General features: G+C 42.4%; 1 protein-coding gene and 1 long non-coding RNA gene across 2 annotated transcripts in view; both read right to left on the reverse strand.

Annotated features, from left to right (window-relative positions):
- LOC138955037 (uncharacterized) overlaps positions 1–12,737 on the reverse strand; it is a 71,064-nt gene that overhangs the window by 48,632 nt on the left and 9,695 nt on the right. The window lies entirely within an intron of this gene.
- LOC138955046 (transcription intermediary factor 1-beta-like) lies at positions 281–10,516 on the reverse strand. The gene is made up of 5 exons (XM_070326759.1): positions 9,840–10,516; positions 9,124–9,496; positions 1,802–1,876; positions 1,385–1,491; positions 281–427 (listed from the first exon to the last, which is right to left on the reverse strand). Exons 1-5 carry the CDS (start codon positions 10,491–10,493, stop codon positions 281–283), a joined length of 1,356 nt encoding a protein of 451 aa, XP_070182860.1. The 5' UTR covers positions 10,494–10,516.

Here is a 12,737-nt window from a genome sequence, read left to right on the forward strand (position 1 = left end):
AGTGTACACGAAGGGACCTCGGTTTTTCGTCTCATCCGAAAGACTAGCACTTGAACCCACCACCTAGGAAAGGGGGGAGAAAATTGCTAACGCCCTGACCCAGGGTCGAACTCGCAACCTCTCGCTTCCGAGGCAAGTGCGTTTACCACTCGGCCACCCAGACTATCATCATAGTAATGGAAAACAGCATGCGATACCAAATGGCAATTTACACTGAAACCATGACGTCAGACAGGTGACATGACGTGGTGCAGAGTACACAGAGTGGTGGCGGTGTGGATCAGGCCAGGTCCATCTCATAATAGCCGTGAGCTCCCATACGGTACCAGTTTTCATGGCCACTGTCCCACCGGACGTCCACACAGCCTTGTACTCTCCGTGAATTCCGTGAAGGGATCGCCGTCACGGTGCCCGGTCCTCCCCCGTCCTGCACACAGTACACACTGCTCACTGCTCTGTTGGGTCACACGTGGGGGTGGGAGGGATATGGAGGAGTTCGGGTGTGCAGGGGGTGGCAGGTTCTCTTCTTTTGGTAGTGCAATAGCGTTAATTATGGATTGTTGTTATCATCATTTACATAAAAACTTATCTGTTAATCCAAACAATGATATAATTACTGTGATGTTCTTAACTACACTTTAACATGGAATGTATGTATGTATGTATGTATGTATGTATGTATGTATGTATGTATGTATGTATGTATGTATGTATGTATGTAGGTATGTATGCATGTGTGTTGGTGTGTCGGTGTGTCAAGTGTGCAAGTAAAAAGGGTATTGTAGTTGTACATATATTACTTTAGATATTTTTTTGTTATCATGGGTTTTATAAATTTTCTTCTCTTCTTCTTTTATAATTATTAATTAATGACCTATATGTGCTGATGACCAATTTAATTTCCTTTGTTGGATCAATAAAATGTTATGAGTTATGAGTTATGAGTCTATTAGACGGGGTAGCGATAGGAGGACAGAGACCAACATGATGCGCATTGCTTCATCGGAAGGCAAGCGGGGAGGGGGGGCTGTGGTAATCACGGTAAAAGTATGAGTTATGGAGGATAAGGGAGAGGTGTGGGGGGTATCTGATGCAGAGAAAAAAGAGGAAAAAAGAACAACGAAATGATCACTTTTTGCCGGACACAAGTGGTGACGGAAGGAGTAGTGACAGGGTGGAGGGGGAGGTGGGGGGCTCGGGAAGAGAAGGGGAATGGGAGAGGAGGTAACTCATGTGAAGCCAACAAGGGGAAGGGGGGCAAGGAACTGCTCACTGCTCTGTGCAACACAAGTTTTCATGTTGTTGCCCGTACTGTTTAGACGACAGAGTCAGGATGTAGGTGAGACAGACAGCTGTCAGACAGCACAGGGACACCAGCACTTACAGTATTGCCTCGCCATGTTACCCAGTCCGGTCCCCGCCTGACCCTGTCCCCCACCTTCAGGACTGCTGCCAGGTCTGCTCTCCTTGGTTCGGCTCTAGCTGTTTGTCCTGTCAACACACACACACACACACACACACACATACAAACACACACACACACACCACACACACACACACACACACACACACACACACACACACACACACACATACACACACGCGAAGTAGATGAATAATAATGCTAAAGTAAACTGATAACGGTGATCATGAACGTTTAATGATAATCACCGACGAACCAATCAAAACTGCAACAATCAATCAAAGGAATCTTTCTTTGCTCCAGAAGTTCAGCAACAAATCTTTCTGACACGATTGATCCAACCCGTCGTGCGCTGACTGTGTGTATAATGTTCATTACCTGAAGATGGGGTGGTCGTTGTGGCAGTCGCTGATGGTGATGCTGAAGCCTGCTGATGTGGCTTTTGTATCTCTCCTGTAAGAAACAATCACATTGTAAGACCCTCAATGGACTGTAATAATCATCATCTAATCTATAAAAAAAAAAAAAAAAAAACGCTCGCGCTGGACCCGAGTACTCTTCAGACTGGCTCGCTCCCCCAGCATGAAAGTTTTTGTCTTGTGCACGTTTAAGACCAAGTGAATGCTCTGAGTGAATTACAGGCATTCCCTTTGCTATATAAATACATTGCATGCGAGCCGAGGATGTGCGTGGTGACTGGCCTTTCTCTTTTATTCGATCACAGTGAAAAATATACTGCCGACCCTCTTCATAACTGGTGAACTGGTGGCCCACGAAGTTCTTTTACTGTCCTGGCTCGCGGATTCTTGCATTTATCACGCCCCAGGTAGTTTTACCAAATTCTTTAATGTAAAGTGAAGGTAAAAGACTGAAACATATGTAAACAAAGGAAACCATAAGAAAAAATACAAATTAATATGAAAAGAAGCAAAACACAAAATCGCGACCTCTAAACCACCGCAGTCGCGACCGAGCAACCAACGCTTGGTAGAAAATGGAGTACACAAAAAATCAAATTATTTAAACACACAACGCGTACGCGTAGTTCTGAGCTGCTATTAACTTGGACTTTTTGCAATATTTTTCTCGACATTGCCGTCGACAGTGGTTACCAAGAGTGTGTCGATGTCTAAGCGCTTAGCCTCACCGCTGCAAGACCTTGAGAAGCGGCCGTGCCCCAGTGACAGTTTATCGGACCCGGACGAGACGATCATCACCTGTTCCAACGAGCTGGCTTCGAGTACACCAAAGCCAAAGGGGAAGATGAGCCAAGAAGACCAACTGAAGGAAAAGATCACGACCTTCCTGTCCGATCCAGACATACTTAAAGTCTTGTCCAAAGCTGTGGCATCCCAGGTTATCGCTGAGTTTCGCAAGGAACTAGGCGACCTCAAGACGGAAGTTGCACATTACCGTGCGGAGGTGGAGAAACGCGACTCAGAGATTGTCCAGCTCCGGGAGAAAATGGATGACTTGGAACAATACAGTAGACGGAACTGCATCCGAATCAACAACATCCCGGAGATGGACAAAGAAGACACCGACATTGTTGTTAAGGCCGTTGGGAAGTCTGTCGGCGTTGACCTTACTGACGCGATGATAGACAGATCTCATAGAGTCGGTAGGAGACCTGGCCCAGGAGAAACATACAACAGAGCGATCATATGCAAGTTCACTTCGTTCAGGTTCAAGCTCTCTCTTATGAGGAACAAGAAGAACTTGTCCCAAACCGACCCCAGGAAGATCTTTCCTGATCGTGCTTGGCCAGCTGCCCGGACGCCCACCCCAAAGCTCTTCATCAATGACGATCTGACTCAGGCTCGGTCAGAATTAGCCGCCAAAGCCAGACAACTGAAAAGGGAGAAAAAACTCGAAGACACCTGGGTGCGAGATGGTGTAGTTTTTGCTAAGCAAGGCAGTGCAGTTTCGAGAGTCACTACCATGCGAGGCCTCCTCGCTCTTCTGTAACTGTATATGTGTTACCTTACAATCAGCTTGCTTCCAGTGCTGTGTTCCAGACTTTTCTTCCCTGAATTTAATGAGGTAGCAACCGTTTATAGTAACAGAATATGGAATTGATTTACATATGTTCTACTGATGCTTCTCATTGATACCTGGAATATACATTCAAACGTGATATACAATAATATTAAGTTGCTATTATTGATGATACATTGGCAACGGAAACATGTGCCTATTGGTGGTATTGCCTGTCGCACGAGCCTTGGTATGCAGTTATCACCGATGTAGAGCAACGTGACGGTATTCAGCACAGAAACTCTGTCTTTGTAACTGTCCCGTGCCTTGAGTGATGTTGACCTACTTGTCGCATCAGCCGTGCCATGTGTGTGACTGGTGCGAGTGTGTAAAAACAGGCCATATCAGTAACCAAAACAGAAATATGTCACTCCAGTCCGCGTGCTCGCCTGTTTCAACCCCCCCCCTCTTGTTTCCTGGTATGTTGAAATGAGAGAGAGCCAATGGCCATATGCCTAAAAGGTTTCGTTTGAAGCGTTTATTTATAATTATTATCTTTTGATTTGTTTCGTACTTGTTTACATTTTCCCGATCAATAATTTTCTTGTTCTCTTTGTTGGTGTTGTTTGTGGTGATTGTCTTGTTATTTTATTCTTATTTCACTCTCATCCTGAGACATTGTCAGATGATGTTGTTATTCTCTTTTCCTTTCTCACTCATCCACTATTGTAGCATTGAATATGAATTAGTTTTTCCCGGTTGTATCATTCTGAGCGCGGCACTGACGTGGTACCACCTCCTGGCCTCTGACTGGTTTGAAATCTTGCAAAGAGCTGTGACGTAATGAGTGGATGTAGTCTTCAACAGTTCAGGGCCAGGATTGGGGGCTACTCCGGTGTCGCAGTCAAACTATCGACGCATAAACTTTATTTTATGAATATCAGAAATGTTAATTCATGTCTAGTTCTTTTGTTGTACGGGTCAAGAGGCTTGTCGCTAGCCCTCTTATTGTTCTTGATATTTAACGATGCCAGTTTTTCACACCATTTGAGTCGTCGAAGTCGATGTTGTAATAACGGTTTGAAAAATAAGACGAACATTTCTAATGTCCTCGTCAGTACATTGATGTTTGTGAACATGCTTTTCTGTTTCATATGTTTGTGTTTGTTGCTGCTTTGTGGGGATGTGGAACCAAACCCTGGACCAGTTCTTGATAGAGAACAAGGCATATCTATTGTTCATATTAATGTGCGAAGCCTTAAGAACAAAATATTTCATTTGCAGGCCGAATTAGGACGTTTTGATATTATTACTGTATCAGAAACGTGGTTGTCCACAGATGTTGATAATGAAGATATTAATCTGAATGGTTTTCATCCACCAATAAGATGCGATAGGCCTGGTGATGCTCATGGGGGTGTGGCGGTGTATGTGAAGAGTGATTTGATATGCAAACCCAGATACGATTTGAGCATACCTTCTCTAGAGGCGGTATGGGTGGAAACCAAAATCGACCAGGAGACCCTTCTTGTTGGTACTTTTTATAGACCACCAGATGCTAATGTAAATTACTGGGACTTGATTGATGAATCAATTCAGTCAGCATCAAGGACACCACAGAAATTGATAATACTTGGCGATTTTAATGCTGATTGTATGAACAACCCTCCGCCTCACCTTCAACGATTATTAAATGTTAATAGTTTGTTTCAAATCGTGACAGAACCAACACGAATTACAGAACATTCATCCACTCTTATTGACTTGATATTAACCCCATGTCCAGACATGATAGATGCAGTTGATATTTTCCCTCCAGTTTGCAGTGACCATTCTTGCCCGTATGTTAAAATAAAGAAAACAGTTAATTTAAAACGTTCATTCAAGCGCACCATTTATAATTATTCAAAACTCAATATTGGGAAATTTGTTGATGATTTGCTAAATCTAGATTGGCCTGAGGTTGTTAACTTAGAACCACTGGATGCAGCAGTCGAATCATTTACGGATATACTAATGACTACTGCCAAGCACTGTATGCCTGTAAAAACAGTTGTGATAAATGAACGAGATGCCCCATGGATAACCGAGGGAATTAAAAAGTTGATAAGGAAAAAACAAATAATACACAGTTTAGCTAAACGTTTAGATTCTATGTGGTGTTGGGCGTTATTCAGACGCATTCGAAACATCTTAGTAGACAAAATTCGTAAAAGAAAAGAAGAATATGATATTGAATTGGATGATAGAATAAATTCGCAAATACATTTTGGTAACAAAGATTGGTGGAAGTTAGTAAATAAATTCATGACCAAGAAAGGCCTATCACAGTCAGAAATTCCACCAATTGACAATAACGGAATTATTTGTTATTCTGATGAGGAGAAAGCAGAAGTATTTAATACATTTTTTGTTAACCAATCTTGTGTTGATGATGAAGATGATCCTTTTCCAACCCTGTCAGAGCACCCAGGATCCGCTCCTCCACTTATTATTACTACTGACATGGTTTCTGGAATTATTAAATCCCTTGACCAAAACAAGGCAGTTGGTCCCGATCTTGTTCATAACAAGATTCTTAAAGCAGCCGTAGACGTTGTCTCTGATCCACTTTCAAAACTGTTTAGTAGATCATTAGCCGAAGGTAAATTTCCAAAGGCTTGGAAAGTGGCACATGTTACCCCAGTTTACAAGAAAGGCGAGAAGTCACTATGCACAAATTATCGCCCAATATCCTTATTAAGCTGTATCGGTAAAGTAATGGAAAAATGTATTCAAACTCATATGTTTACGTATTTGACAGATCATAATTTATTGACAGTATCTCAGTCAGGCTTTATTCCAGGTGACTCAACTGTCTTTCAACTTCTTGGTATATATGACGATTTGTGTCAATCTTTGGACAAGCAATGTACATCACAAGCAATATTTTTTGATATTTCCAAAGCGTTCGATAGAGTATGGCATCGTGGTCTGATTTATAAATTATACGCAATAGGTATAAGAGATATGTTATTAGAATGGATTAAAGATTATTTGTCTGATAGAACTCAAGCTGTAGTTATAAAAGGTTGCATGTCAAATTACCGCTGTGTTCATTCTGGTGTCCCTCAAGGGTCAGTCTTGGGGCCACTTCTGTTTCTTGTTTATATTAATGACATTGTTGTTGATATTAAATCAATAATTAAATTATTTGCCGACGACACGAGTATGTACGTGTCCCTCGATAATACACTTGAACGCACTGAAATTTTGAATTCTGATGCACAACAGATAATGCAATGGGCAAAAAATTGGAAAGTTAATTTTAATCAGTCCAAAACTGAATTATTGACTGTCTCTTCTAGAAGACAACCGGAAACATTGCCGCTAAAATTTGGCGAAGAGATATTAATTGAAACCACTGTTCATAAACATTTGGGCGTGTATCTGCAAAATGACTGTAAATGGAATCATCATGTACACTCTATAGTTGTTAAAGCTCGTATTTTAGTTGCATGTTTGCGTTCCTATAAATATCGGCTCAGTCGCAAGGCACTAGAAATGATGTATAAGGCTTTTATTCTTCCTCATTTTGACTATGCAGATGTAATATGGGATAATTGCAATGCAATGTTGGCAGTTGAACTTGAAAAAATGCACCTAGATGCTATTAGAACTATTATCGGAGCTGTTCGTGGAACAAGCCATCAAAAACTTTACAATGAGTCAGGTTTTACAACACTGCAAGAACGGCGCAGAAAACATAAATTGATCGTTTATTTTAAATTAGTTAATGGTCTAGCGCCAGTGTACTTACTTGATTACTTACCATCTCTCATTTCAGCAGTAAATCCGTACCACCGACGCAAACCATATGATAGGCAAATGTTTCGATGTAGAACTGAATTATATAAGCATTCCTTTTTTCCTTCTGCAACATCTTTATGGAATGAATTACCTGATCATATAAAACAAACGAATTCAATTGGTTGTTTTAAAAGATTTTTGTCCAGAGATGACCCTCTAATTCCCCCGTATGTCTACTCTAAAGTTCGAAAAGCAGAAATCATTCATTGTAAATTAAGATTAGAGATAAGCGATTTAAATGCAGATATGTTTAAAAGACATTTGACAAATGATGTTTTCTGCAGGTGTGGTTTTCATGTTGAAAATTGTGAACACTTTTTATTTGACTGTCCATTGTACACGAATGTTAGAGCAACCACTATTGATACTCTACCAGATAATAATAATATTACTGTTTTGTGTGCTATGTACGGTAATAGTGACAAGTCCTTGGCTGAAAACACAGCGCTGTTTTATCAGATTCAGAAATTTATATTAGACAGCAAACGTTTTTGTTAACACCATATGTTTAGTCATTTTGTTACTAGAGCATTGAATTGATCTATAGTGGATGCAATATCTCTCTCTCTCTCTCTCTCTCTCTCTCTCTCTCTCTCTCTCTCTCTCTCTCTCTCTCTCTCTGTATCTGATTGTCCTCTGTGTCTCTATGTGTGTGTCTCTATGTGTGTGTGTGTGTGTGTGTGTGTGTGTGTGTTTTTGTGTGTGTGTGTGTGTGTGTTTTTGTGTGTGTGCACGTGTGTGTGTGCACGTGTGTGTGTGTGAGTGTGCGTTGTGTGTGTGTGAGATTTCCGCACCACTGTTGCTATAGTTATCGTTGTTGTTGTTTTTGTTTTCATTTGTTTAAATATCATGCATTTACAATATTGTCCGCCACATTACTCGTTTGTTTCTAAGAGCACATTTATAAGTTTATCTTGTTGTGCTCCCTTAATTACAATTTTCAATAACGGCTTTGTATTTATGCAACTGAATAAAACTGTTTAAACCAAACACACAACGCGCAAAGCCTGGCAAATCGTCTCGCATGCGATACGCATGCTTTTTCACTGTGTGACGCGTTCGGCTGTTCTATCAGCTCAATGGCTGGCTGTTGCTCGTGTGAATTCGTCCCACCGCCAAGTCGTTTTTGTGGTTTATTCGCATTTAGGTCCCAGGTAACATTATGAAGTTTTAATACGATCAATCGGACCTATTATCAAGTTAGTGTATCAACTTTTGAACGAACTGCGCCCAGTAGTTTCCCAGCAATAAGCTGTTAAGTCGAGACACACACACACACACACACACACACACACACACACACACACACATACACACACAGACACACAATTAAAGTTTGCTGAGCCCAAGTACTAGCGTACTCGGGGATAAAGCAGATTTCTGTGTGTCTGTCTGTGTGTCTGTGTGTGGGTATGATGCAAAAGGCTTCAAAACAGTTGCACCTATTTTGACGAGAATCACTAAGTAGGTTTTGTGCCACTCGAGTCGTGTCATAGTGTATTTTTGAAAACCCAAACTTGAAAGGAGTCGTTAAAAACGGCGGGATACTCTATAAGTCATCAAAGACACTGCCCACTCACTCACTCAATTGAAGAAGCTGCTTTAGTCACGCCACATGAAAGCAGACAGCGGAAAAGAACGACAGGTACAAACTATCTCCAAGCGCTACATCTTGTCATCAGATTGCGATGTGTAACGAAATATTATTGAGTACAAACTCTCTTCATAAGCTGGATCCTGTCATCAGACTGTGATGTAAAACAAAGTAGAATTGAGTCATGTTTTCCGTGTCTGTGGGGGATGTTTTAACTTCTGTACTGCGTAACAGCACTGACAAGAGAAACAACAGTCGGAGCACAAAGAAAGGACGTTACCTAGTTCAGACAGATCGGATTTTAGACGGGTCAGCAGCTGGCTGTCAAATACGATGTCACCCACATCCTTGACCTTGGCAGTCGTTCCACTCCCGGACTCCAGGTCGTCCAGACGTGACTTCAGCTGGTTCAGCATCTGCAGGAGTGCGTCATCAGGGGCTGACGTCACCAGGTGATCGATGTTGCCAGAGTGTGACGTCATCGCTGCCCGCGCTTTCTCCATTTCAGCAAGAGACGTCACTGTTGCGTCTTCTTCTTTTTGAATGAGGTCATGGACCTGCTGACGTCGCTTCTCACTACCCTGCTGAAGGTCATCAAAGACGTCATTCACCTTTTTGTGCATGCCCTTGAACTTCTCCTTGGCAGCCTTAATCTGAAACAATATGACGTGTCAAAAATACAGGTGTTACAAACTATTGAAACAATATGACGTGTCAAAATTACAGGTGTTACAGTACTATTGAAACAAAATAGAGACATTCATTTAACGTTCTGCAATTGGGAATTCATGTTTTCTTTGTTCGTGCATTGCCATTTACAAAAAAACAAAAAAAAGGAAAACAATCCACTGACAGGTGATGGGGGTAATGTGAACCGCACGGTAGCTTGGAGACACGTAGACATGTTTGTACTAACACAGACAGCACGGGAGGAAGGGGCGGGAAGGGACAGGTCGTACTGAACAGGACCTACACAATGACGGAGAACACACACACCTGTTTTGCCAGTCCTGCTCCTTTCTCCTTCAGTCTCTGTGACTGTTGTGTCAGCTCTGTCCTCTTCTCTCTCGCCACGTCTGCGATGGCCTTCACCTCTGGGCAGATACGGTGATTGGTCGGAAAACACAGCATGCAAATGAGCTCTTGGTGGGCAGAGCAGTACAGTTCAGCCGGCCTATTGGAGTGGTTGTTACATGTTGCCTGGCGGCTAGCAGCCAATCGCTTTGCAGTTAGTTTATTGAGCTGTTCCAAGGTGTGGTCTTTTGACACAGGAAGTTTCTGGTGATAGCTGGTGCATGGCTTGCAGAGTTTGATACTGCAGGCAAAACAGTATGACGTTGCAGTGACGTTGTTTTCACACATGGCACAGATATGAGGACCAGTTAGAACTTTGTGACTTTCCACCAGAGCCGCGGTGGCGAAGTCGGTAGGGAGCGAGTCAACCATGGTGGCCAGCTGACCTTGACCTTGCTGTGTGGAGGAGAGAATGGGGGCTCTGCAGAGGGGGCAACCCCCCTGTCCCCCTTCCTTCTGTAGCCAGGACAGAACACAGTCACGGCACGCTAGGTGGTTGCAAGGCAGCAGTTTGGGGTTAGTGAAATCGTCATGGCAGACTGGACACTCTATGTCTCCGCTTGTCACGCCGGCCATAATAGCTGTTCTCACACTCTCAGGATTCCCAACTCTCCGGCAAACTTGAACTGAAAGCAGACAGTGGAAAGGAACAATAAGCACAGGATAGCATAACGTGGATTTCGTCACGTGTACACTGACAAACAAGACTATATACTGGATGACAAAACAACATGACACGCTTGACGTTTGGCACTGTTTTTATAACAAACAAACAAACAACAACACAAGAAGAAAGAAAGAATGGAAGGAAAGGAACAAAATCTTTCAAGAAAAATATTAACGATATGCAACACTTCGCTCACACACTGTTCAAGAAGGATGTACAAAATGCAAGAAGACAACGTGTACAATACATAGTGCATATTACAGGAATAAGACAAGAACAGAATCAACATACAAACTCTCAGACACAAAACATACACACCTATTCAAACCACATGCAGGCTACAGGCACATTATGAAGAATACCAACCACATTCAGATTATACAGACACAATACAAAAGGATACACACCACAGGCTGGTACAAAACAGTTAAAACACAGAGTGCACATGCAGACCACAGACTCAATACAGAAGATTAATAAGTATGCAGATGTATTTTTTTTTGCTTGTTTATTCTTATATCTTTAAATGCGCTACCTTCCAGTGATGTCTTCAATAAATAAGTTAATGGAAACGCCACACTTGATGTTTGGGTATTTAATCCTACTTTAATCATTCCTTTACCCTCCAGAATGATAGCCCATACATACTGCACTGTGTTAACATTAAATCAAGAAAGACCAAAAGACAAACGAATAAAAGCTGCAGGAATAGATCCATACTTCATGTTGGTCGATATAGCCTACAGAAAAAATATAAGGAGCAAGTTAAACGAAAATACTTTATTCATATACTACCGGCCACTACCTGGCCAGTCAACCGTTTCAAATGTGAGTCTAAATTCTTTGAAATATATCACATCTTTCACGACTGGGTAAACCTGTTAATATTTTATTTGATTTAGGTAAGTTAGAAACGTTGATTTCTCAGGAAACAGGAAACTTTCTTACTTTCCGAAGCATGCATTAAAACCGAAAGTAGAAAAAAACGGGACTGTCATATTCTCTTTTCGAAGGTTATGCAAAGAAACATAACATAGCGAGCTACACTTATCCATATACATGTTTTTTAATACACCACTGTACAAGTAACACTGTGACCCGTCTTGCCTTTCATTCCACTGACCTACATTCAAGTAGCTGACATTCTGTTCAGTGCAGTCATACCGAGCGTTCTACCGCTGACAACTGACGGCTCACAGTGACACACGCAATACACAGACCAGCGCTGTCGTTTCGATAGTTCGACACACACACACAAATCATCATCATCATTCACTGAACACTGTCCAGACTGTGGTGGTCAAAAGACAGAAAGGGTTACCTGTCAGGTGTCAGCAGGGATGGTTTGATTTGCTCGCTGCTCTCAACACAACACCGAGTGTCGTCAATGCGGAAGTGAATGAGTGATCCACGGGAGGTAACTCTGTGCAGTCGTGTTGCACTGTGATTATCTGTGGCTACAGTTCCACAGGCGCCAGACACAACGAGATTAGCTTCGTTCTGTCCTTCTGTCTCATGGACGGTCTGTCACTGTATACACAGCGAGAGTAGCTTCGTTCTGTCCTTCTGTCTCATGGACTGTCTGTCATTGTATACACAGCGAGAGTAGCTTCGTTCTGTCCTTCTGTCTTATGGACGGTCTGTCACTGTATACACAGCGAGAGTAGCTTCGTTCTGTCCTATATGGACGGTCTGTCACTGTATACACAGCGAGAGTAGCTTCGTTCTGTCCATTGTCTCATGGACTATCTGTCACTGTATACACAGCGAGAGTAGCTTCGTTCTGTCCTTCTGTCGTATGGACGGTCTGTCACTGTATACACAGCGAGAGTAGCTTCGTTCTGTCCTTCTGTCTTATGGACGGTCTGTCACTGTATACACAGCGAGAGTAGCTTCGTTCTGTCCATTGTCTCATGGACGGTCTGTCACTGTATACACAGCGAGAGTAGCTTCGTTCTGTCCTTCTGTCTCATGGACTGTCTGTCATTGTATACACAGCGAGAGTAGCTTCGTTCTGTCCTTCTGTCGTATGGACGGTCTGTCACTGTATACACAGAGAGAGTAGCTTCGTTCTGTCCTTCTGTCTTATGGACGGTCTGTCACTGTATACACAGCGAGAGTAGCTTCGTTCTGTCCTTCTGTCGTATGGACGG

This window comes from Littorina saxatilis, unplaced genomic scaffold, assembly GCF_037325665.1.
Source record: "Littorina saxatilis isolate snail1 unplaced genomic scaffold, US_GU_Lsax_2.0 scaffold_87, whole genome shotgun sequence".
Lineage (NCBI taxonomy): Eukaryota > Metazoa > Mollusca > Gastropoda > Littorinimorpha > Littorinidae > Littorina > Littorina saxatilis.

Excerpts from the sequence above, each read along its gene's own strand:
- LOC138955046 (XM_070326759.1), bottom strand. The coding sequence starts at position 10,493 with ATGGCCGGCGTGACAAGCGGAGACATAGAGTGTCCAGTCTGCCATGAC. Across the intron at positions 1,492-1,801 it reads AACGACCACCCCATCTTCAG|GACAAACAGCTAGAGCCGAA; the intron begins GTAATGAACATT and ends GTGTGTTGACAG. Across the intron at positions 428-1,384 it reads TAACATGGCGAGGCAATACT|GACGGGGGAGGACCGGGCAC; the intron begins GTAAGTGCTGGT and ends TACTGTGTGCAG.